We start from the raw sequence: 27781 nt of genomic DNA, 5'->3' as shown, positions 1-27781 counted from the left end.
GCGGTGCTTCCCCAGTACTGGGGCACGTGGAGCAAGAGTTTGAATCCCAGCTGAACACCAGGGAACAGGAGTCCATGGAGCAGGACAAACTGCCTGGTTTGCACCCACAGCACAGTGAAGATGGCACAAACAGAGTGGTTTGGAGTCCGTGGAGGAAATACTAGGGGGGTCATCATTTTTCTCCCCACAACAACCAAGGTGGGGCCTCAGGGATCAGACCTTGGGGCCCACAGTGGAGGCAGGACCCACCCATACGAAACCACACCCCTCGGTGCCTGGTAACTGTGTATCTACTAGAGCGGGACTGACGCTGAGGATCCCAACAGCCCATCCTCCAGACCAATGCTATTGCATTGCCTGATTTCACTCTTGGACAATTTTTATTACGTAGATATATTCTTCCTTCCTTTTCTCCTTCTTATCTCTTCCCTCCTCTAGTCTGGTTACTCTGGTTGTTGGTTTGTTTAAGCAGACATATCTAATGCATTCCCTTGATACATGTTCCACACCTCCTTCTTTATTCTCTGTTCTCTGTCTCTGGATTAAGCCATATAGTTTCTCTGGTCAACTTTATTCTTTCTTTTTCCCCACCCCTGTCATTTCTCTCTTTGTGTGGGGTAAGGCCTCTTCCATCAGCACCTCTCCACCCTATTGTTTACTTGTAGCTGGTGTTTCTGGGTTTTTGTTTTTGGGTTTTTTTTTTGTTTGTGTGTGTGTTTGAGTGTTTTTTTTTTTGTTTGTTGTTTGTTTGTTTTCCTTTACAGGGGTACTTCAACAAACAAATCAAAGCACACTTGGTAGAGGGTTCAAAACATCACTATGAGTAGGGAGATAAAGTAACCAAACTCACAACAACAGACAGCAAATAACACTCTCCAAAAAACACCTCCTGAAGGGCCAGGCCCTGGACAGTGTATGACCCCTCTTTAATATAGCAGTGCTCACAGGTGCAGGATACATAACAAGTTTTAAAACACATAAGGGACAGAAAACTAGCCAAAATGACAAAACAGAAGAATTCTCCTCGAAAGAAATTCCAGGAAGAAATGACAGCTAAAGAATTGCTCAAAACAGATATAAGCAATATAACTGAACAAGGATTTGGAATAATAGTCATGAGATTAATCACTGGACTTGAAAAAAGCATAGAAGATGGCAGAGAATCTATTGCTGTAGAGATCAAGGAACTAAAACATAGTCATGATGAATTAAAAATGCTGTAAATGAGGAACAAAATAAACTAGAGGTGGTGACAGCCAAAACTGAAGAGGCAGAGGGGAGAATAGGTGAAATAGAAGATAGAATTATGGACAAAAATGAAGCTGAGAAAAAGAGAGATAAAAAAATTCTGGATCACAAGGGGATAATTAGAGAACTAAGTGACTCAATGAAATGGAATAATATCCGTATCATAGGAGTTCCAGAAGAAGAGAGAGGCAAAGGGGCCGAAGGTGTGCTTGAATAAATCATAGCTGAAAACTTCCCCATTCTGGGGAAGGAAACAGACATTGAAATCCAGGAGGCACATAGAACTCCATTCAGACATAACTTGAATGGATCTTCTGCATGACATATCATAGTGAAACTGGCAAAATACAAAGAGAATTCTGAAAGCAGCCAGGGATAAACAGTCCTTAACCTACAAGGGTATACACATAAGGGTATGGATGGACCCATACTTGAATGGACCCATAACCAGCGAAGAAATTGAATCAGTTACCAAGAATTTCCCAACAAATGAGTCCAGGACCAGATGGCTTTCCTGGGGAATTCTACCAGACATTTAAAGCAGAGTTAATACCTATCCTTCTCAAGCTGATCCAAAAAATAGAAAGGGAAGGAAAACTTCCTGACTCATTTTATGAAGCCTGCATTACCTTGATTCCTAAACCAGGCAGAGACCCCACAAAAAAGGAGAACTACAGGCCAATATCCCTGATGAGCATAAATTCAAAAACTCTAAACAAGATACTAGCAAACCGAATTCAACAGCATATAAAAACAATTATTCACCATGATCAAGTGGGATTCATTTTTCGGCTGTGGGGCTGGTTCAATATTTGCAAAACAACCAATGTGATACATCACATTAATAAAAGAAAGGATAAGAACCATATGATCCTGTCAATCGATGCAGAAAAAGCATGACAAAATACAGCATGCTTTCTTAATAAAAACCCTCAAGAAAGTTGGGATAGAAAGAACATACTTAAATGTCAAAGAAGACATTTATGAAAAGCCCACAGCTAATATCATCCTCAATAGGGAAAAACTGATCGCTTTTCCCCTGAGATCAGGAACATGACAGGGATGTCCACTCTCACCACTGTTGTTTAACATAGTGTTGGAAGTCCTGGCATCACCAATCAGACAACAAAATGAAATAAAAGGCATCAAAATTGGTAAAGACAAAGTCAAGCTTTCACTTTTCACAGCTAACATGATACTCTACATGGAAAACCTGAAAGACTCCACCAAGACTCTTAGAATTGTTACATGAATTCAGCACAGTTGCAGGGTACAAAATCAATATACAGAAATCGGTTGCATTTTTATATACCAATAATGAAGCAACAGAAAGAGAAATAAATAAACTGATCCCATTCACAATTGTACCAAGAACCCTAAAATACCTAACCAAAGATGTAAAAGGCATATATGTTGTAAACTATAGAAAGCTTATGAATAAAACTGAAGAAGACACAAAGAAATGGAAAGACATTCCATGCTCATGGATTGGAAGAACAAATATTGTTAAAATTTCAATACTACCCAGAGCAATCTACACATTGAATACAATCTCAATCAAAATTGCACTGGCATTCCTCCCAAAGCTAAAATTTTTATGGAACCAGAAAGACCCCGAATAGCCAAAGTAACATTCAAGAAGAAAACCAAAGCAGGAGGCATCACAATCCCAGACTTCAGCCTCTACTACAAAGGTGTAATCATCAAGACAGTGCTACTGGCACAAAAACAGACACAGAAACCAAAGGAATCAAATAGAGAACCCAGAATTGGACCCACAAATGTATGGCCAACTAATCTTTGACAAAGCAGGAAACAGCATCCAATGGAAAAAAGACAGTCTCTTTAGCAAATGGTGCTGGGAGAACTGGACAGCAACATGCAGAAGAATGGAACTAGACCACTTTCTTACACCGTACACAAAAATAAACTGAAAATGGATGAAAGACCCAAATGTGAGGCAGGAAACCATCAAAATCCTAGAGGTGAAAGCAGGCAACAATCTCTTTGACCTCAGCTGCAGCAATTTCTTCCTCAACACATCTCCAAATGCAAGGGAATTAAAAGCAAAAATGAACTATTGGAACCTCATCAATATAAAAATCTTCTGCAATGCAAAGGAAACAATCAAAACTAAAAGGGAACTGACGGAATGGGAAAAGATATTTGCAAATGACATATTGGATAAAGGGCTAGTATCAAAAATCTATAATGAACTTTCCAAATTCAACACCTGAAAAACAAATAATCCAGTGAAGAAATGGGCAGAATACATGAATAGACACTTTTCCAAAGAAGACATCCAGATGGCTAACACACACATGAAATGATGCTCAATGTCACTCATCATCAGGGAAATACAAATCAAAGCCACACTGAGATACCACCTCACACCAGTCAGAGTGGCTAAAATGAACAAATCGGGAAACTACAGGTGCTGCTGAGGATGTGGAGAAACGGGAACCCTGTTGCACTGTTGGTGGGAATGCAAACTGGTGCAGCTGCTCTAGAAAACTGTATGGAGGTTCCTCAAAAAATTAAAAATAGAGCTACCCTATGACCCAGTGATAGCACTGCTAGGAATTTACCCAAGGGGTACAGGAGTGCTGATGCATAGGGGCACATGTACCCCAATGTTTATAGCAGTGCTTTCAACAATAGCCAAAGTACAGAAAGAGCCTAAATGTCCATCAACTGATGAACGGATAAAGAAGATGTGGTTTATATATTCAATGGAATACTACTTGGCAATGAGAAAGAATGAAATCCTGCCATTTACAGCAACGTGGATGGAACTGGAAGGCATTATGCTGAATGAAATAAGACAGTCAGAGAAGGACAGATATCATATATTTTTACTCAGATGTGGATCTTGAGGAACTGAACAGAAGACTATGGAGGAAGGGAAGGGGGAAAAATAGATACAAGCAGAGAGGGAGGGAAGCAAACCATAAGAGACTCTTTAATACAGAGAACAAACTAAGGGTGGATGGGGGAGAGGGAAAATGGGTGATAGACACCGAGGAGGGCACTTGTTGGGATGAGCACTGGGTGGTGTATGTAAGCCAATTTGACAATAAATTATATTCATAAAAAATTAAAATGAATGTGTAAATATTCAGTCTCAAAAAGGGGCAAAAGAGATCAAACTGGAATTAGGGTGAAGAACATTTTCTGGGGAACAGTCTGCTATTCTGTAAAAATAAACAATTGTTAGAAATAATGTTATGAAAAACTTAGGGAATATGAACAACTGAAGAGATGCTAAGTCGATATGATTTATGCTGAGGTCACTGCCCATTACTGATGGTGACTGATACTGCATTAATATATACCAAAGTGGGGTTTTCCTTGAAAAGATAAAAATCCACTTTGACAGTCATTCTTGTGCTGTCTTACCTCTCTGCTGTCACATTAAGTCATCTGTGGCTTCTTAGTCACTCATAAAGCTGTAGAAAAGTATTTTTCTGGATGTCACTCTGCATTTTAGATTTGTATTTTTAAATTTTTAAAAAATTTTTAGCATTTTAAAATTATTTTTGAGAGACAGAGACAGAGCATGAGTGGGGAGGGGCAGAGAGAGAGGAAAACACAGAATCTGGAGCAGGCTCCAGAATCCGAGCTGTCATCACAGAGCCCAATGTGGGGCTCAAACCCACCAACTGTGATATCATGACCTGAGCTGCAGTTGGATGCTTAACCAACTGAGCCACCCAGGCATCCCAAGATTTGTATTTTTAGAGTCCATTGAAATCAAGGATTCTCCCATATAATGGACAAAGAATTTTCTTTAGGGGATATAGAGTCAAGATGATGGCAGGGGATCCACTAGCTGCTAATTTAGGTTGCCTGTGATAAGCTTGAACTTTCTCTTTTGTGGTAATTCTTGTTTTCGTAGTATTTGTTTAATATTTATAATTTATTTCTTGAGCACATTTCATGTACCTGTACTAAGTATATATTTTCACAAATAAACTTTTATGTATGTATCTATTTATTTATTTTTAAATGTCTATTTATTTTTGAGAGAGACAGCACACATGCAGGGGACGGACAGAGAGAGAGAGGGACAGAGGATCCCAAGCAGGCTCTGTGCTGACAGCAGCGAGCCTGATGGGAGGCTCAAACTCATGAACCATGAGACCATGACATGAGCCAAAGTCAGACACTTCACCGACTAAGCCATCCAGGTGCCCCACAAATAATCTTTTAAATGGGAATAGTTCAAGGCCAGCAAACCTCTACTGTAAGGAGCCAGACAGTAAGTATTTTAGCCTTTACGGAGCCCCCAGTCTCTGTCATAACTATTCAACTCTACTGCTATGATGCAAGAGCAGCCATGAACAACACGTGAATGAACAGACACGGGTGAACTTTATTTAGAAAAACAAGCAGTTTTTCTTGCACCTGGATTTGGCCCACGGCTGTAGTTTGCCAACCAATGGAATAGTCAAAAACTTTCAGTCAAACAGATAAATGACATATAACCCATTTCAATCCACTGTTATGATTTATGGCTATTTTTTTCAAATTATTCATCTAATTATCAATAGCTCCTATGAAAAATATGGACCAATAATGCTGGCTCTCAACTTTGGACCAAGGTTGTTTTAAAATTTGATTTCTCTTATGACAGAAGCATCATGAACATTACCACTCTAAAAACTGTCACCTACAAAATATCATGCCAATACAGTCCTTTTAATAATCCTGGAGCAGCTTTCCCAGAAGACAGAAGACGTGTGCTCTTACGGATGATGAGTTCAGGCATCAGTTGGAGACAGTGCACTTCCAGATTGATGGTGGTGGACCCGGCTGGCCCAGAGCAAGCCTGTCCCTTGGATCTCATATCAGATTCTAATTTCCCTGTGCCAAATACTCCTCTTATAGAGCAGCCACTCTGTGTTGGAATCCTGGCTTCAGCATTTACCGGCTGTTGGACGTTGGGCTCCTTTCTATTTCTGAGTTTTAGTTTTCTCTTCAGTAAAAATGGTGAAGGACATTCTACCTATCTCCAAGCGTGGTTGTGTGGATAAATTAGATCATGTTTATCAAGGGCTTCTGTAGTGTTTGGAACATAGTAAAAGCTGTAAAAGCAAAGCTCATTTTGAAACTAACAACAAAAATCATTCATCACTTACTGTGCATCAGACCCTGTTCTAAGTGTTTCATTTACATATCAGCTCATTTAATCTCGACAATAACATCCTGAAGAAGGTGCTGCCATTAACCTCCATTTTACAAATGAGGGAACTCACATACACTCACAAGAGGCAAAGCTGGGATTTGATCCATACGGTTTGCCCCCCTCTGTGCTTCACCATGCTGGCTGCCATTGAAGAGCTGGAAGTCTCTTGTCCTATACATCCCTAAAAAGGCAACTGCTTCTTACTCCTTAGGTGGAACTGGGTAGACATTGTCATATTTTCTCTGACAAGAAGGAAGAGAACAAGCACTGTATACAGATAAGGTAACACCGGTCACGAACCTCTCTCAGTGCCTGACCTACCTAGAGGCCCCTATTCCCACCATTGGAAACTGTTTCTGTTCTGAATTAGAATGAAGAATGGCTCTTCCTCTAGAATAAGTGTTATAAAAGTTCATGAAAGATAATTGAATAGTATCACTGCTATACTTCCTGTGCATAAAAGCTAAATGATGTATGTAGGCCAGCCTGGTGTTGTAACATTTCCTTAATGGGAAAAATCCTGTTGTTTCAGGCATTGATTTATAAAGGACATTAGCTAGTGTCGGCATATAGAATCAAAACAACACTCCATTCTGACGATGGGCTATTTATTTTAAATCACTGACTACCCTATTTAAAATCATCTCCCTCTTATTTCATATCACCCTCATATGCTTAATTTTCTCCAATATCTGATATACTATGTGTATATGTTTATATACTGTGTGTATTTATTCTGTTTCTATCCTCCTCCTTAGAATGTAAGCTCCACAGGACAAGGATTCTTGTCTTATTTATTCACTCTTTCAATTCTGAAACAGTGCCAGGAACACTCAAGACTGTGTTCAGCACATTTTGTGGAATAAATGAATTGATGTAATTGTCACATATATAAGAAGTACCCTTTATCTTAAAAATGTTTATTCATTTTTGAAAGACAGAGAGAGACAGAGCACAATCAGGGGTGGGGTGGAGAGAGAGGGGGACACAGAATCCGAAGCAGGGTCCAGGCTCTGAGCTGTCAGCACAGAGCCCGAGGCGGGGCTCAAACTCACAAACCGCGAGATCATGACCTGAGCTGAAGTCAGATGCTCAATTGACTGAGCCACCCAGGTGCCCCAGAAGTTTCCTTTTTCTTAGGCAGGTATGGCCTAAGATATGTACCTCATCTCTGAGATACTAGTACGGTGGGTAAGTGGTGGGTAAGGGTGAGGAAGTACAGTATAATGTTACTGTCAGAGGCTTTAGATTAGATGCTAGGATTAGATCCCTGTTCTTCCATTATTTAAAAATGTTTATTTATTTATTTTGAGAGAGAGAGAGAGTGTGCACACAGGGGGAAGGGACAGAGAGAGAGAGGGAGAGAGAGAATCCCAAGCAGGTGCCACGCTGACATCACTAACAGTTCATAAGGCTTGAACTCACAAATCATGAGATCATGACCTGAGCAGAAATCAAGAGTTAGATGGCAAACTGACAGCCATCCGAGGTACCCCTCCGTGTTCTTCCATTTCTTGATTGGATGACCTTAAGGTTAACGTTGCTAAACCTCAGACTCCTCACCTTTAAAACTGAGATGATAAATTATACCTATGCTATAGGTACAAATGTGATGATGTGCAAAAATTCCTGGGCAGCATACCTAGCACATGGAATGAGCTCAGGAATACCAGTCACCTGAAGGGTGGATAAGCGACTGCCAACCAGGCATAGGACATGCTATTTTCTAGGTTATATTGGCAGGAAGCAGCCTGGTGCATGATATTAACTGAGGCATCTCGGCTAGAATATTGAAACAGCAACTCAAACTGGGATGGGGAGGTTTTGAGGGCCACTTGAGGGAAATTTTCAAAACCCTCTATGCTCCTGGGGAGTTGGCATCATTGCCTCTCTTTACAGTTTGGGTTGGGGTGTGTTTCTGTACTGAAGGGAACATTCCCTGTTCCTCAGGGATTTGGAGTAAAAAAAAATCTGAAAATAAATTTACAATATATTACTAAGGTATAATATGATCAAATCTTTCTGATGACTGTAAACATGCAATATGTATGAAATGTTGGCTAGTTAGTACACATGGGGTGAATCACTGCTCACTCAGAAGCTTTTGTGCACAGCGTTTCCCTAGCATGACTATACAACAGCTTACCAAGATGTTTTACTTCCTTTTTTTTTTTAATTTAAAATTTTTTTTAAATTTACATCCAAATTAGTTAGCATATAGTGCAACAATGATTTCAGGAGTAGATTCTTTAATGCCCCTTACCCATTGAGCCCATCTGCCCTCCCACAACTCCTCCAGTAACCCTCTATTTGTTCTCCATATTTAACAGTCTCTTCTGTTTTGTCCCCCTCCCTGTTTTTATATTAGTTTTGTTTCCCTCTCCCTTATGTTCATCTGTTTTGTCTCTTAAAGTCCTCATATGAGTGAAGTCATATATTTATCTTTCTCTGACTAATTTCACTTAGCCTAATACTGTCCAGTTCTATCCACATAGTTGCAAATGGCAAGATTTCATTCTTTTTGATTGCCAAGTAATACTCCATTGTATATATATACCACATCTTCTTTATCCATTCATCCATCAATGGACATTTGGGCTCTTTCCATGGTTTGGCTAATGTTGATAGTGCTGCTATAAACATTGGGGTGCCTATGTCCCTTCAAAACAGCACACCTGTATCCCATGGATAAATGCCTAGTAGTGCAATTGCTGGGTCATAGGGTAGTTCTATTTTTAATTTTTTGAGGAACCTCTATACTGTTTTACAGAGTGGCTGCACCAGCTTGCATTCCCAGTTTTACTTCCTTTTTTAAAAACAGTTTTTATGTATTTACTTTGAGAAAGAAAGAGAGAGCACATGAGCAGGGTAGGGGTACTGAGAGGGAGAGAGAGAATTCCAAGCAGGTTCCTTGCTGTCAATGTAGAGCCTGCTGTGGGGCTCGATCCCACAAACCGTGAGATCATGACCTGAGCTGCAACCAAGAGTAGGACATTTAACCTACTGAACGACCCAGCCGCCCTAAATGTTTTACTTCTGAGTGAAGACATTTCTATTGCTTTTTAGGAAAAAATGATTTTGTGAATTTTATCATTGCTAATTATCATATTTAAGTCAGCTTTATGATAAATTATTGTTTTTGAAAAAATTATTTATATTCCTCAGTGTTACTAAACAATTTGATTCTATCCTTAATATTGAGATCATACTGGGCCAGTTTAGCTGAGGCAGAAAGGTAATATTCTCGAATAAATGGAATTCTAATTACAATAGCTTTACTCTAACTCTTTATGAAAGACAGCACGACTATCTTAAAGTGGGCTTACATTTAGGTATCAGTTTGTCAAAATGAGAGTACCTTCCTTTAATGCTACTAAGAACTTTGTTTTTAAAAATTTTTTTTAAAGTTTATTTCTTTGTGAGAGAGAGAGAGGGAGAGTGCAAGCAGGGGAAGGGGCAGAGAGAGAGGCAGTCTAGAACTTCTTAATGACCATTAAAAATTATTTGAGAAGATAATTCATACCATCACAGCCCAGAATTTTCTGTCTTTTGACTAACTGGGCATAATAGGAACATGGGTTTTCTTTTACTATCTCAGTCTTCATGATTAAAGAAATAAATTCAAGACTGCATTTTCTACTTGTGGTATGCACATAGATAATTGTCTACATCAAAGCATGTTTAGGATGGGTACAATAAGCCTGATGTGATTTAATAACCAATCTTAATTAATGATTCTGAGGAAATGAGTACAATTGGGAAGGAGCCAGCAACAGAAACTATTCATTAGCTTAAAAGCCATAGTCCATAACAGAGTTTTCCACATGTCTGAAGTTGGGGTCTGCATTGGATTTTGAGTGGCTGCCACAGACTCCTTGAGTTGGGAGAGCTCCCCCCAGAAGAAGCAAACATCGTGTGGGATCTAGTGCACTGATAAAGAGAAGGTTATATGGAACCTCTGTGCCTTTTGCTTTTCATAGCTCAAGAGTCTTGGTGAGGCACAAAAACGCAGTATGCTTGCCTAAGAATGAGAAGAGCCAAGCACCCTTGATCCTGCCAATCCCTGTTTATTAAGAGTGTTTGCACTTCATAATGACCTCTTTCTATGACACAAAGTCAGGAGCAAAGTAAAGTCAAGAACTGTCTGCAGAATGGAGTTGTGTTACTTTTGTCAAAAGGCTAATTGCTTTTAAATATGTTCCCAGCATCCTTCAATTATATATTGGAAAGAGCCGGGATGTTTGAGGGGAAGGAAAAAGAATGTGGACACCAGACACATCAGTTGAGGGTGCTGATAAAAGAGAGACCTGGCTCAAGATTGTGAGAAAGGAGTTGTTGCCCATGAGCTGGTCCTGTTCACAACATTTTTGAGTAAGGGAATTATTGAGGCACCTGGCTTCTATTGATTTGGAGCAGGACTTCAGATGGAACTTTTTGGCAAATGTAGACATCTCTGCCCTTGGTAATGCATCAAATCTTATCTGGTCACACCCTTTATCATAAGACCCTTGCCTCAACAAAAGGGAATGAAGTGCTAAATGTAAATTGTACTGGCTGTGGGTGTGCCATTCTTTGTAACAGAAAAGGAAACAACCTTGAAGGCAGTGAACTGGATCATCTAAATGTGGCACCACACACATAAAGACCTTAAGGATTAGTGCTTTTGGTTGCCTAAACAAAGGGATGGACTTTCCTAATTTGCCTGAGATATTTACTGGGAACGAGTCCAAGAACTGGCCCATTGCAAAGTGTTAGATGTCACTAAGAAATTCAGATTGCCTGTAATATACTATCACACCAGCTCCTTGTTTCTAAACATGAACTCTGCCTCTCCCACTCCCCACAGTGGACTGCCATGCCTCCACCACTGCCTCTTCATTCTCAGGGCATGATTTTCCATTTGGTTTCACCAAGAAAAGAGAGACCAGCTTTTGAGAATTAACCACCTCCTGTCCCCTAACCTAAAAATAATCTGCCACCATGATCTTCCTTACCTCTCTTCCTGTGTCATTCATTCTTTCTTTAATTGACTCATTTATCCATTCATTTGACATTCATTGAGATTTCTATGTGCCAGACACTGCAAGGTGCTGTAAGTGGATGAGTGAATTCCACTCAATCCCTGCTGCCAGGAAAGGAAAGAAGCCACCTTTCCCTCCCCAAAGTGATTGCTTTGCTTATGCTCTTTCTGGTATTCCTTCGCACTTCCTCGGGGACCATGCCCTCTCAACAGCGAGTCTGGCTTGTGTATCTGCAAATAATTCCTCCCACTCTGCTAGCTCTTTCCTATCAGGATTTAAAGGCTTAAGGTTTCTCCTGTATTAAGCAGTAAGCAAAATAAAATAAACAAGAATACCCTGTCTTTTTTTTCTCCCTGTCATTACCGTGCACCCCCCCCCACCCTTCTCTCTTATAATCGAATTTGTTAAAACAGTTGTCTACTCTTACTCTCTGTATTTCCCCTCATCAATTCATTCACAACTTCATGAAATCTAATTTAATTCCTCTAACACTTTATGGAAATTGCACTCACAAAGGTGACCAATGCCTGTTTGGGGTGCTTTTTCAGTCCTTACCTTTACCTCTTTCTATTGACCTTTATAGAAAGTGTCCTTCAGCTTTTGTGATTCTACTTTCTCCTGGCTTTCCTCCTCCCTCTCTGACAATTCCTTCTCTTTATTTTATAGGCTCCTTCATCCCATCTCCCCAGAATTCTAGCCTCTCTAGGGTTTCTTTTCTATTCCACAAAGTTTCCCCTAATAATCATGTCTACCCCAGAGTCCCCAACAAACCATCTGGACACTGATTGCCCCAAATCTGTATCTCCAGGCCAGGTGTTTCTTCTAAGCTCGAAATCTATACTTCAAACTTTGCCCTTGTGTTCTCTACACACTTGAAATGCAACATGGGCAAAGCTAAACTTAATATGCTCACTGCCCTGAAATGTGTTCCTCCACTAATTGTCCTCATTTAGGCAAATTACACTATCCAATTAATAACAGTACCTAGAGTTTATCATTTCCATGTTCCAGGCATGCATGGTGCTTTATATGGATTTTTTCACTAAATCCTAATAGTTACCTTGAGAGATAAGTCCATTATTAGTGTCCTTTTTACAGGATGTGCAAAGTGAGCCAAATTAACTGGCTCACATCCCGTAGTCAGTGGCCAACCCTGGCTCTGCTGTAGTGCACGGGACTCCAGAATGCAGACTGTCAACTATCACACTACTTTCTCAGTGGCTCAAGGGACTTATCTTTGATTCTCTCTGTCCCACTTTCTGCACATCTACTCACACAAACTCTATTGATTAGATTCTAAATGTATCTATTTCTCTCTATTCTTACTGCCATTTACCTTATAATGTGAAGCCTGTGTAGAGTCATTCAGATTATACCATCCATATTGTTGCAGCCCTCTCCTAGCTAATTCCCTTGACTTTGGTCCAATCCTTTGCCTACAAGAAGACAGCAATCTTCCTCAAGCACAAATCTGATGATAATATGCCTCACCTTACAATCTTCTGATGACTTTGCATAGCCCTTAGAATATTGTTTAAATCATTCAATATCTTAGATAAAAATTTTGTTTCCTTGTCCCTGCCTGTCTCATTAGACTCATATTTTGTTGTCCAGTCTTAATGAGCTATGTGCATTTCTCTGGGTTGATGGCATTCTTTCTGGACTCCCAGCCTTCCCCTGTATAGTTCCCACTGCATAAACCATCTTCCTTCCCTTCTTCACCTACAAAACTTCTATTAATTTACAAGGTGAAGCATAAGAGTCCTCTTTTCCAGAAAGCCTTTCTGATGCCCATCTGCCCCTAAGCCATCTAGGTCAATAGAACAGAATACCACTCTGCTTTTTCTGATGATAACATTTATTCCTTTGTAGCTTTAATTATTGGTTTACTTTCCTGTTTTTTCCTACTAGACTGTGAACTTTTTGTGAGCAGGAACTGTAACTTGTTCATGTTTGCATCCTAGTCCCTAACACAGTGCCTGATATATAGTAGGTTTTCAATTAAACCATAGATGAGTAGGTGCAAATCTGTCCTTACTTCCACTCTTTTCCTATTCCATATGATAACACACTGAAGGGATTGTAATAATCTAACAAGGACAACATCTCCACTGTGTACCGCAGTTGGATGATACAAAAGTATTGATTTGATTGCTCTTAATTAATTTAATAGAGAAATAGCTGGAGATCCATCCTAGCACTTTATAGTTTCTGGTTAAATATTTCTCCTGTAAATTCACCCTGAATCTGAGCCCATTCCCATCTTTCCTGGTAGAACAGAAAATATTTCAGTGCCCATTTTTTTCTCCCGCCCTCCCTCATCCACATTTTCTGTATGCATAATCTTCCACATTTGCCAGGTCAAATCAGTCACAAAGCCAAACTCCAATCAGAGCAAGATGGCAGGGCATCAGTCCTGCACAGTACTGGAGGCTCCAGTTACTTGACTTTACAAATGATCCTTAAAAAGTCATGGGGTCCTCTGCCTTTACCCTGCTTCTGTTCTCTCTCACCCTCAAGATGGTGCTGCCTTTCTCACTGAGTCACAGCCGCCTTCCCTAAGCTCAGAGCTGCTGCCTGCAGAAAATATGCTGAGTTCTCCCAGAGCCATAAATCCCGATAGAGCTCCAACGCCGAAGTGCAGAATGGAGAGGCACAGGATGCTTCACCTACTTGCAGTCACTACACAATTATGCTCAGGCGAGCTATCCTAGAGGGACAGCCTCAAGTCACCGGTGCTGCTTATGAAAGGTTGCAGGATTTTCTTTCCCAAAATGACTTTTTTTCTATTTTTATTTCACCTAAACAGGGCTGTCAGGGGTTTTGCATTATTCATTCTATTTTGTGTGCACATTTAGTCTTGTCTAATTTTCAGACAGAATTTAATTTGTAGTTTAAGTTCTTATGCACCTTGCATGCAGCTATGAAGAGCTGTGTTTGACTCTGGTGGCAAGGCCATGACTTCCCGGATTTAGATAAATCCACTGACTCTTATAATGGAAACTTCCCTCTCTCCTTGGTTCATTCTTCTTTCTTTATTTTCCCTCCCAACTGGAGGCAAAGCATCTATTATAATTCTGCCTTTGGCCCTCTGGCCATGTTCCAAGAGGGGAAAATAGGTCTTTTTATCCAGCAAAGACTCCAGTCCCCTTCCAGCCTCCTAATTATAAAGATTCCTCCAGAACTCAGTTTTTGTTAGTCTGTCCTTCCCTCTCTTTAGATTCAATCCAAATTACACCTTCTTTCCATTATTCTAATGATCTCTGAAGGCACATATTTGATCCTGACCACTCCATTCACAATGTAAAAACTTCCAAATCCTAAACACAATGGAAAAATGATCCTCCTCTGACAGTGAAGATTTCGGACAGTGCTTTTGACATCTCTCCCTCAATGTTTCTCTCAATTTCACCATTTGCAGGCTTCAGAAAAGAACTGCCAGAGTCATATTTGACCCTTCCATCATCCTCATCCTTTAAACCCAGTCCTTACCCGTTCGGTCATTTATCAGTATGTCCCGAAGTACCACAACAGGCAGTGTGGACACAAAAACGAACCAGATAATGTTGCCGCCTGTGTGGGACACACGATCTGGTGGCAGAGACATCTGAACAAATTATTACATCAACACAGTGTGCTGCACAGATGTGAGAACAAAATGCTGCTGAGGGGAGGGAGAAACCTCAAACACTTGCTGCCAGTGGGCTCTGGAAAGCCTGCTCTGAGAGGAGATCAGTGAGGGGCGGATTCGAAGTAACGGGTCCAAGAAGGAGCTGCAGAAAGCTTCCAGCTCAGGGTTTGCATGCTGGCTTGGACCCATGACAGAGCGGGTCAGTTTAGGAAACTGCTCCTGGAATGGGGTGCTGGGGATTGAAGGTGGGTTTGGGAGAGTAGACAGCAGATCATAAATGTCCCAGTATACCGTAATAATGATGCTGCAGTTATGCCTGTAAGACACAGGATATTGGTGATTCCAGGCATCATAGGGATGTTATCAAGTGTGCATTTTAGAGGATCTGAGCAGCACTCTGGAGGGTGACCCAGAGGAGGGAGATTAAGGGCCGGGAGACTGGTTGAGAAGCCCGGGCAAGAGCCTGGCAAGGCAGGAGCCGGCCTCCCCATCTGCAGCACAGAGGGGCAATGAAACACAGGTGCGGAGGAAGCAGTGCTAGAGAGAAGACAGATGTCAGACAGGGGAGAACTTTCAGTGGAAAACGTTGCAGGTATAATGGTATGAGGAAATCAGGGAGCTTTGAAATAGGCACTGCAAGCACAAAAAGAAGGAACTGCTTATGGTCCTGTACAGGGACAGAGGTCACCAAGGCTGGAATGGAAACTCCAAGGGCGGCTGAGCAGCTTTGTACAGCGTGCACTCTTCCGTGGCATCGCCCAATGGAGAGACCAGGGAGCCGCCAGCTAGGTGCTAGTGGGGATGCTGTGCTGGGTTCCTGGTCTCATCAATGCATTCCCAGCCTGCGTGTCCTCCACATTTATATCCCATGTCTCACTAACATGGACCTTTGGCTGACATCTAGCTCATCTCATCACTGTTCTTCAGACAGAACACGCATTTTTAAATTCTGGGCTTTTTTCTCCTATGGATAATACTGTCACATATTTCCCTTCTCCCTCTTTTATCTGGGAGAACCTCTGTTATCTCCCCTCCATAACCCTCTTAAAACCTCTGGACCCCTTTCATCCTACCACCTCCAGGAAACTTACTTAAACCTCCACCAATCCTACCTTTATTTTCTTTTTTCTTGCCCTTATGGTTGATATTGTATCAGCTCTGGAGCAGGAGTGTGGGTTCAAATCCTGGCTTGCCACAGCCGGCTGTGTGACCCAGAGCAGGACACTTAGCAGCCCCTGATGACTTCGCATCCTCTTCTATAATTAGTTACTACTTCCCATGATGGTTGTGAGAATTTAATGAGTTAGTTCAAATAAAAGAGTACAGAATACATAGTAAAAAGTCAGTGACACTTAGCTTCTGTTATGTGTGTGAGTTTTATATTGCACTTATATTTCTCTCTGGGCACGTAGTAGGAACTCAGGAAGTATTTACTAATTTGATCTCATTAATATGCTGTTAGATGATCCTGGAAGATCTATCACTTTTATAACCTCTTAAATTTGTCTTCCTTGGGAAAGAATTACCCTTTTATATTTTTGCTATGTCATGAAAAAGGAGGGAGTAACTGACATTCCAAATATAGCATACAATTTTAATATAGTAAATAAGAATTACTGAATACTTCTTATGGACTAGGCATTGCCTCACAAGAATCTTATGAATGGGTATCATTAGTATCCTATTTTACATATGAACAAACCGAAATATCAAGAAGTAAAATAACTTATCCAAAGTAAAAGAGCTGGGACTTATGTTGTTCTTTCTTTCTTTTTCTTTTTCCTGTTTTAGAGAGACAGAATGAGCAGGGGAGAGGGATAGAAGGAGAGAAAGAGAGAAAATCCCAAGCAGGTGTGGAGCTGGACGCAGGGCTTGACCATGGCCCTGGGATCATGACCTGAGCTGAAATCGAGTTGGATGCTCAACTGACTAAGCCACCCAGGTGTCCCTATGTGTTTCTGACTCTAGAGCTCACGCTCACCTACCTCCCAATATATATCCAATATACGGGACCTGTTGATCCAACTACAGCCAGAGGTTGAAACGTGAGATGCACAGATAGGTGTGGTGGCGTAAAGAGTGGGGATGGCTTTACAGGTGGGAAAAAATTGCATGAGCAAGGTTGCAAAATATAAATGAGACTGGTGTGTACGGGAGAATCTGGTATGACATGCCTGAATCTACGGGGAAGGAATGAATACAGATAAGTCTGCTCTTTTTTGTTCTGTGCAGGTGACTCTTACTCTGTGGGAGGCTTGCTTTCCAGCCTTAAGCACACTGTTCACCACTCTCTGTTGCCTCTTCTGCACACTGTACAGCCTAACCTTCTATTTTTCCAACTGTCTTCAATGGCAATCTTTGATATTTCACTAGAAGTTCCTTAAGATAGTGACTACCATTGGTTTTCCAGAGCAATCCCCGGCATGAAATTGGCACTCAATAAATGTTTTTTGAATTGAAGAAATAATGGATAAAACAAAGCCAAAATAATGATGAAAGGGTCAGACTTTAGAGAGTTTTAAGAGCTAGTCAGAGGATATTGGGGATATTCCTTTTGAAAGAAAATGATGTGTGCAAATTGTTTTAGGAAAATTAGTCACATAGGGATGGTCAGATAGATTTATTCTCATTTTTATACATCTACTGACATTATTTTCCTTCCCTGAGGCGCTATCCCCCTGCCTCTCTGCCCATCCTGTCCAGTGCAACTCTTTCATTACAGAGGGTATTTCAAAGGCTCATTGGAAAGCCAACAGGATTTTGTATAAAAGGTAAATTATTATTTGTGTCTTCCATATTTCTAAATTAGCCTATCCTGTCTGGGAGGGGAAATATTCATAAAAAGCCTGTCTACTCACATAGTCACCATCATACTGGGTAGTTGCTTGTGTGGCTACTTTAGAATAAAAAAGGGATTCAGTAGGGGTGCGGGGCTGCCTCAGTCAGAGGAGCATGCAACTCTTGGTCTTGGGGTTATGGGTTCGAGCCCCATGTTGAGTGTAGAGATTACTTACAGTGAAATAAAATAATTTTTTTTAAAAAAAGGGGATTCAATAAAAGGCAAGAAAATTGTAATTAAAAGCAGAGAAGACTGTAGCATAAATCCACAATGATTTTTCATGGAGCAAAATAATATTGGAATTGACCAAGCCCCAAAGTAAATGTGCATGTACTCTTTCACACTTTCATTCATTATATATGTAAAATTACATATGATACACACACACAAGTGTGCTGAAAAATACTTAACAGCTGGCTTGCCACAAAAAAAGGGGAAACACAGAATTGTCATACTTGCTGATTTCTGTAGTTAAAAAAAAAAAACAAAACTACACCCATGGCCAATTTTAAGCAACCAGTGTGACCAACACAGAGTTGGGAAGACACGCTAACAACCTAGTCTTCCAAAGCCTGTATTTTTTGGCTGTAACACGCAACTACGTATACAGACTTTTGGAAGTTTGCTCTGTGCCAGACACAGTGCTGAGGTCACTGAGGATACAAGACCCTACTCTTAAGGATGTTTGTGGCAGTAGGAAGCTGGACAGACTAATAATAATGATGCTAAGAATTACTAAACCAGCAGTATATGCGAATCATTATGGAAACATAGCTAGAATACCTAACATACATAGTTACAGCTAGGCATTCAGTTATATAAATTGCCTGAGAAATTCAGGAAAGGCTTGGTGGGGTAGCTGGGGGTACCATTTGATCTGAGACTCAAAAGATCATTGTGAGTTTGCCAGATGAAGGGCATTCTGGCTGAAAGAACAAGTTCAGAGAGCTACAAATAATTCAGTATCACTACAGCATAAAGTATAAGTTAGGAGAGCCACAAGAGTATAAGCTGAAAACATAGGAAGGAGGCAGGATCTTATTTGTTAATGCTAAGATGTTTAAATTGTAGGCCTCAGGGAACCATATAAATCACTTGGATAACATATCTCTGTGTTAGAGCAATCCCCTAGTGAGCAGTGTACAGAATGATTTGGGAGAGATTGGAACTGGAGCCTGAGAGGCTGCTGAGGTGTGTGCTGAATTTGAGCAGGTGGGCAGTGGCGAGGGAGGACAATGGTGGTGTGGACAGGGTATGTACAATATGAGAATTTGGAGCTAGAATCACTCAGACTTGGGTATACAGGGCAGAAGGCACCTTAGAAGGACTCCCGGATTTCTGGGTTGGGACTCTCAAATAAGAAAGAAAGAGGAAGGTAGAGGTTATCAAGAAAAATAATGGGTTTGGTCTCAGACATATTGGATTTGATGCACTTACATGATGTCCAGAAAACAAAGTGTTTGCTAGAGCTGCGTGCTGCAGACTCGTAACTGAGCACGGATAAAAGCAGGGAGAATTACAAAGGGCAGGGTTGTGGAGGCAAGAAGGGAGTCAGATGCAACAGGGTCAGGTGACCTTCATTAGACAACTGCTTTCTGTTGCCCCACTGCAATGACACCAGCTCTAGACCGTTCTGTCCCTGAACCTGCCCAGCCATCTCCCAGCCTCTGTTCTGTTGGGCTCCGTTCCTTCTTTCTCTCCTGGTCTTCTTGGTGTGGCTTTTAGACCTTCTGTCCATCTTTACAGGCTCAACTCAATGCCACATACTCCAGAAAGCCTGCCTCCTTTCTCCCTCATTTCACCTCTCCCCTCCTGATGCTGTGCCTTCTACCCAGAACACGATGGGCTGCTCAGGATAGTGTGTGCACATCGTCAATAGTGAGCTCCTTGAAGGTGAAGAGTTCGTCTCTCTATGTCCCTGTAGCCTCCACACTTAGGACAGTGTTAGGTGCTTTTTGGATTATAAGTGGATGTTTCATTAAAGTGAGGAAGATATCAAATATAAAATGCCCTACTGCACAACTTTGCTTAGTGTTGACCTTGCTCTAGCTTTATATTTCTCACCCTTCCCCCAACCCATAAAGAAAAGGTAAAGGAGCCTAAAGACATGGTGCCAGCCCAGCCTTCCTGCGTCTGGAGCTTGGGATATCTGCTCGCAGCTTGAAGAATTCACAAAAGGCTACGTAAAGAAATAGTTTGTCATGATCAAGGCTAGCTGATTTTAAGGTGTGTGTGTGTGTGTGTGTGTGTGTGTGTGTGTGTGTATGGCCAAATTAAAAATGCTGTAGGGGTACATAGGAGGCATATAGGAAAAATTATTTTTCTCTACTGATGAAATTATGGCTCGAAGCTGCAAATATAAAACTAGGAATAAACAATGTTCATCTAACCAAGGGACACAAAGCACATAACTGCAGGGATTTTCAATGAGTTGGTTTATGGGGTATGTACAGAGTCTTTCCTTATACAGGATGTGAATGGGAAAATAGAAAGCTAATCTTTGATAATAAAAATAAGATGGCTCACTTAGATACCTGTGTGCCAAGTGACAACAATCGTATTTTCTTCCATCTTCGAGACCTTTGTACTATGAAGGATAAAATCGATCCCAGACAAATGAAGCAAATAAAACAAATAGAAATCAAAAAAGGAACTGTGGAAACAGTCACAGTAAAACTTGAGAAACCCCTGATTTAGGCTTAACGCTGAAGAGTTTAGTACCATTAATTTGCCTGGTAAGATTAGCCATTGATGAAGCTGCCTAGACAACTTACAGGATTTTATGCTTCCAAATACCAGCACCACTGCCTGATATTATACCATTATGCCATCTTTCCCTCTCTTAAGACCCTTCCAGTGTCTTAAAGGATTTTCCTTGTTCAAGGTGTTTTCTTTAAAAAGTAAGTAGCACATTGGCGGGCCTGACTCTCGGTTTTGGCTCAGGTCATGATTTCATGATTCTGTGAGTTCGAGCTCTGTGCTGATGATGTGGAGCCTGCTTGGGATTCTCTCTCTCCCTTTCTGTCTGCCCCTCCCCTGCTCACACTGTCTCTGTCTCTCTCAAAAGTGAATAAACTTAAAAAAAAACCAAAACACCTTTTAAAAAAAGTAAATAGCACTGGAGCCAGGAATCGGAGGCAGGAATGAGGAGAAGAGAAAAGACATATTTAAGCCCTTTCTTTATCTCAGTTTTCCATTTTCCAGGAGCCCATCTCACTACTGGGGTGTGCCAAGGGGCTGGAGATCAGTGAGAAAGGACAGACAGGAGGGAAGGATAGTGGAGGGGACAGGTGGAAGGAGCTAAGATGAATTTTGTCACATGCATCTCATTAGATTTGGACAAGGAGTCTGTGAGTAATTGCTATTCCCCTTTTATTGATTAAAAAAGATCAAGACTAGGAGAAACTGACTCAGTCTTACCCATTTTCTTTTACTCTGCTATTCTCCCTGAGAATATTAATTTCAACATTTTATGTAAAGGCAGAGTATAAAATTTTATGTATATATATGTATTTCTGTATTTATATACAAAAGATTAAGTGAAAACATAAGGAAAAGAATATAAGCACGTGCTAATAAACTGTGGTTTGGGGAGGTGGAGTAAGAGATGCCTTTTTCTTAATCCTAGTTTTCCGTGTTTTCCATAATATGCATGATTGCTTTTATATCATCAGCAGCAACAACAGTAGCAACAACAACAAAAGGCATGTATCACTTTAAAAAGGAAAGCTGTGGGGCACCTTGGTGGTTCAATCAGTTAAGCATCCAACTTAGGCTCAGGTCATGATCTCATGGTTCATGAGTTCGAGCCCCGTGCCGGGCTCTGTGCTGACAGCTCAGAGCCTGGAGCCTGGTTCAGATTCTGTGTCTCCCTCTCTCTCTGCCCCTCCCCTGCTCATGCTCTGTCTCTCAATAAATAAATAAATGTTAAAAATTTTTTTAAAAAGGACAGCTTTGTTTCTTGGGCTAGCAATGTTCCTCTGGTAAGGTAGAAGGCTGGTAAGAAATGTATGGAAACAGAGACTGGTATTTTAAAGGCTTCTTTAGTCAAATAAAACCCATAATGGAAAATTTGCCATAAGCTCAGAGCTTCTATTTGGACTCTGTTCCACAGTTTTCCCACCAGAGAAAAGAGAAACTAATTAGAGTCACTGAATGCAAAAGAAAACTGGTAGTCTGATCCACACAATGTTCTGAGCACCCCTGCATTCTATGGAAAGTAAATGCTTGTACTGAATGTGTGTATCTATAGTACAGTCCATTACCAAGATGTTTCTGTGCCTCCAAAGTACCGAAGGATCCAATCAATTCTTTTGAAATATACAGCCAGTAACAGAGATATTTTATCTACACAATGCTCCACATGGGAATTGGCACTGAGTGAAGAGAGCTGAAATGTGACAAATGGGACCATTTAAACCTTATCCCCTCAATATCAAAACACCCAATTATAAAGCAAAAGATTTAGTCAATCAGAAAAATATTTTTTCTACACAGGCCCAAGCCTTGATTTTGAGTAATTTATTTCATTGAATTTCATTGAAATTCATTGAATTTATTTCATTGAATTTACCAAATATTTAGTCGGTTTCCTAAAATATATTTGAATCTCTAAATAATAGGGGGGGAAGATATGATCTGGATTTTCTGCATGGGGGATAAAAGTTGAAGACAAACGAAAATGCACGTTTGTCCCTTACATATAAATGCTCATTTATTTACTTTTTAAATGGAGATCTCTTAGGCTATGCATATTTGACTTTAATAACTTGGTTTGAAAGACCTGGCCCAGACAGAGTATTTATTAAAATGTAAATTAAACTTGCCGGAAAGAAAAAAAATGCAGAGAAAATATGGAAATAAAAGACCCTGGTCATAGTAGGTGGAGGTTTCAACCTTTCGAAGATTTAAGAAAAGAACAATTTTAGAAGAGAAAAAGGCCAAACGAAAGGTACATTGATTTTGGACAAAACGGGCCCCCCTGCATGGCTCTCACTCCCACCCATCGATCAGGGCAACTTGCGTCTTCTAGGCTCAGAGCCCTGACGCTGTGTTGTCTCCAGCCAGTGTGTCCTCTATGTTCACACTTCACCCTTTCTTTCTTTGAAACATATCTCTGGTTCACACCTTACTTTAAGTTCTCCTGATAGAGAATCTTACTACCTCATGCCTGAACCACTACCACCCATTTCCAAAGTGGTCTTTCTGCCAATGGTCTCCTGTTTCATCCACACATTGATCACCCCCCTGAATCATGCTGCGGACTGCTGCTTTCTGCTCACCACCCACAACTCCCTTCTCTGCCTGATAGTTGGGATCCTCCAAAGCCCCTTCTCTGTCTCTCTGTCTCTTAACCCCCCCCACACACATTAATACAATCTTTGTTTTTACTGCTCCCCCAAATACATCACTCATTTTAATCAACCAAATCAGTTAATACCATAAAAATCCCACTCCGTGTGCCCTTCCTTGTCTCCTTTCAAAACCCATAGCATTCTCACCCCAGCCAGGTCCTTTCCTGTGTGGAGTGCTGTCCTCTTAACTTTTACTTTGCAAAGGAGCTCCATTCTTTCAGAGCCTTTTCAAATGCCGCCTCTTCCAGGAAGCCTTCTCTGATCCCTTTAGCCCCATAATTTCCTTTCTTTTCTCTGAATTGCCATCGCATCTGTAATCAAGACTGAATTTCATGACATAATACTTAAATGCACTTCTATGGATTTATATGCCATCCTGTGTTTCTCAATGAGGGCGTTACTGGCATTTGTGACAGGGCACTTCTTCAACGCGCAGGCCTGTCTTGCACATGTCAGGACATCTGGTGCCTGTCACTCTTGAATGCTATCAGACAGTGATGTTATTGTGACAAACCCAAATGCTCCGAATACATTCCCAAATGCCTTCATTATTCAAAAGTTCCTTAGAGAGGGTACTATATCATATACACATCTGTTCAACAACTAAGCTGTTTAAATGGTGACTGTATATAGTATTTTAAAGAACAAATCTTTATTTCTCTTACAGTTGCCCACAGATTACAAAACTAGGAAGGAGGCTAATTGACAGTCAGGTGTTAATCACTGTTCCATTTCATACGATGTTTCGTTGAACCCTCATACCAAGCCTGGCTATTTATCTTTATTTTATAAATGAGGAGACTGAGCCTCACAGTGTTCTGCTTATTCAACGTCATCCTGTTTGATTAGGGCCCTGGCATTTAAGCCCAGGATTGTTTGGGACCAAATCTTCAACTTTGTCTCCTACCCCCAGCCTGTATAAAGAGACTATCTGTAACAGCTTTGAAATAAGAGTGTGAACATGTAACATAATTAACAATTTAAAATAGGTACTAGTGACTATAATTGAAAAGAAGGACATTAGTGCAAACATTTTTTTTAGAATTTATAACAAGAATATAAATTGGAGTCTAATGAACAAATTTACTTGCTGACCCCCTTTGCTGCAGACATTAAACCATGTTTGATCTCTAATTGAGATGTACATATTCTTTACTTTCTTAATGTATTTGTTAATGTTTGTCTTGGCAGATGGACAACAGATCTCTCTAAATTTTCCTTAATCAAGTTTTGGGTAATGGATGGCCAAACATGCCCTGTATTAGCTAGCACTGCTGGACCCAAAGCAATAGGGATCTAAGAGCTGGCACTTCCAACATCTTCTCTGTCTAGTATCGAGGTATCTTCAATAATAAATGTTCTATAAATCAAATCTCACAGTATCATTTAAAATGATACTCCTTTTAAATTACAGTTTCTTATGTATGCCATGCATATCTACAACACCTGTAATTATTAGTAGCTCACTTCAGTGTGTGCCCATATGTCCAATTAAAATTCTTCATATCTCAACTAACCTAGAGTTTAGGAAGTAATAGCGTGTATAATCTATATGCATACTTTTTAAAGCATGCTTCCTCAGTTTCTATCTATGCACACAGGAAGAACTGCATTTCATACAGGGAAAGAGAGAGAGAGAGAGAGCCAGTACTGTTGATTTCAAGTTTTCTTTTTCAGCCATGAGAATAAATGTTTACCATGTGTTTATTGTGTTTAGCAGAGAAGGGAAAGGAACTGAAGGCTAAGTTCATATGTAAATAGAGCTGAACGTGTATGTGGTATAAAAGTATTTCATTCCTATATTGTCTTATAAGCCTTTTCTACTGTAACAAAGTTGCACTCCATTCACTAGTAAAACCACTATTCAACCGTAACCACATCCACATTTGGTGATCTGAAAGCATAAAGGGATTTTTAGTTATGCTTACCAGGAAAAACAGACATTTAAAAAAATAAATCATTCTTTGTGACAAACAAATTGAGCTTGGTGTTAGCCTTTTTATCAGAACATTTCCTGAGCAAAGTGCTTTTTCAGCTTCTGCATGCTGGGATACTTTGCAGGGAGCTGGGGGAGAGGGTGATAGAAACTTTCCCCACTAAAACTAGGAAGTCCAGGAACTGAACCCCTCTCATTTATATATCTCAGTGAACAACTGTAGAATTATTGCTTTGACTCATCTTTTCTCAAACTACCTTATCAAATCTTTGTCATGTAATAGAACTTTTAAAGATATCCAGAAGCCACAAATGGTGTAGTTTGATAACATTTCCCAGAGAGTCACGAACATTTTAAAGGTGGATTTCTAGAGTTTCTGTTTATATTTCCCTCTATCTTAACAGCACCTAAACTGACACCTGCTGATATGCTATCACATTTTCCCCACCTATTTTTAGGTCTTTACTTGCTTTAGAGATGGATTTAATATGTAAAGCAGAAGCTTAAACTGTGAAACATTTGAATGACTGTATTTTCATTTTGCCATCAGCTAAGTAAGGCAAAGTGGACCCCATCCTGCAAGGGACTCTATCCCACATTTCTTCTGTGGACTTGGAGGCTTTGGTTTGCTTACCTGCTTCCTTGAAGATACTGTGCTGTTGAAACATCTATTAGAGGTCTTTGAATTCATATTCTTGTTCTGGTGGGTTGAGTCATTTTTCCATGTCTTAGAGTTTTCTTTAGGATCTGAAGGAATGGGATTTAAGAAGAGGATCCTAGCTATGAATCCATAGAGGACGGTGGCCAGTATCATCGGCACAACATAAAAGACACCAAAGTCCATTAGGTAAATAGGTGAGTAGTAATTCCTGGAGATCTTGTAGCCACAGGACACCACAATAGCATCTTTGTAGGTGCTAATATTGAGATCCAGCAAGAAGAACCAGAGCATACAGTAAATCGATGTGAAAGCCCAGACAAAGATGATGATCTTTTTGGCTCTGGAAAATGTGCAGAGAAACTGGGCTTTGATGGGGTGACAGATTGCTATGTACCTCTCAATGGTAAAGGCCGTGATGGAACAAGAGGAGGCATTAATGCCCAAGTACTGGAGGTAAGTGATGCAGAGGCATCCCACATAGCCGTAGACCCAGGACCCATAGATACTGTCTGTTATGTTGGGGAGGCCAGCAGCCACCAGGACCATGAGATCAGCTACTGCCAGACTCACCAGGTAGCAGTTTGTGGGGGTCCTCATGTGCTTGGTTCTCATGACCACCAGGACCACCATGATGTTGCCCACGATGCCCAGACCACAAATAACGAGCACAAGGAAGATGGTGACCACTTGGTATTCTAGGGCCACCACTGCTCTGGGTTGAAGCTGTGTTTGGTTCAGTTCACTTACTGTCTCGTTTTCCATCTTTAGTGACTTGAAGTTTCTCTGAAACACTTCTCAAAACATCCTCTTCCTGGTGTTCTGCCTTTATCTCAGTGGTTCTCTCCCCCTGTGAAGAGTTATAGTCCAAATTCATCACCGTTTCAAATGGGGCCAGTCACTGACAGTAGCTCTCTCTTCCGCTACTTTCACCTCTCGTGTTTCTACAGTAACACGGCTCACATGTACTTCTGAAAACTCCCTTTAAGGCAACCCTCGTGTAGGAAGGAGCAACTGTTTTTGACCAGCTTAATAAGAGGCACCTGTTTCCTCTTAATGGAGAAAAAGCTCGTAAGAGAAACAGAGAAAGCTCCCTATTTTGAAAGACTGCCCAGAAGGAAAAACTGAATGATACCTGCTCTCGCTGAAAAAGAAATACAAAGAGACCTCTTAGATGCTTGGGAAAAGTGTAAAGAAGAAAAATGTACCAGGGGGAAGAGGCTCAATGATGAAGCTTGGTAGGATTTTAGCGTTTGCCTCCTTTGCTCTCTGAGGGTGGGATGGCTTGGCTACAAAATAGCGAGTCTTTGAGCCTCCATTTCCCCATGCCCCCTGCCCTGCCTTCCCAGTAGAGGCCAATTTCTTCTCTTACCTTTTCCTCTGTGGCGCTGCCTGCTTTCTCCAGGTGGATGAAGCAGTAATAAGTCCAAGTTTCCAATCCTGCAGGAGGGCTCGTCTACTTTGTTGACGGGGATACCATTTAGCAGCGCTCAGTCTTCAGACCTGCAGTTCCTCTAAACCCTTGCAGTTCTTTCCAACTGCTGACAGACCACACAGCCGCAGCAGGAGCAGCGGCAGCAACAATGAGGCTGTCGAATCATAGAGCGTCCCCTAATGAGCACACATGCTCTCTCTCTCCCTCCCTCCCCCCGCCTCCCTCTCTGACACACACACACACACACACACACACACACACACACACACACACACACACACACCGGCCAGCCAGTCCTCACTGATTCAGTCTTCTCCCCTTGAAGGATTTCCTTTTAAACATGCTGATGACAGGGTCCTCGGTCTGTCTGGAAGGCTGAAATCACAAGCAAGGGTTCCAGAGGCAGCTGGGACTGTAGTCTCTTCTAGTCTAAGTGCCACAGGAATTCCAGTACCTGAGAAGCCCTGAAAT

At 40.9% G+C, this 27781-nt stretch overlaps 1 protein-coding gene across 1 annotated transcript in view; it reads right to left on the bottom strand.

The window, feature by feature from the left end:
* Positions 1–27492, bottom strand: part of TRHR (thyrotropin releasing hormone receptor) — a 49023-nt gene extending 21531 nt beyond the window's left edge. Inside the window, exons 1-2 of the mRNA XM_004000058.5 lie at positions 27248–27492; positions 25852–26725 (exon numbers count right to left, since the gene is read on the bottom strand). Coding sequence (XP_004000107.1) covers positions 25852–26640 — 789 coding nt within the window. The 5' untranslated portion in view covers positions 26641–26725; positions 27248–27492. The remainder of the gene's footprint in view (positions 1–25851; positions 26726–27247) is intronic.
* Between the last annotated feature and the right edge of the window lie 289 nt (positions 27493–27781).

This window comes from Felis catus, chromosome F2 (genome assembly GCF_018350175.1).
Source record: "Felis catus isolate Fca126 chromosome F2, F.catus_Fca126_mat1.0, whole genome shotgun sequence".
NCBI classification, from domain to species: Eukaryota; Metazoa; Chordata; class Mammalia; order Carnivora; family Felidae; genus Felis; species Felis catus.
Note: the sequence above shows the minus strand (reverse complement) of the source record. Positions and strands in the feature narration are given on the sequence as shown.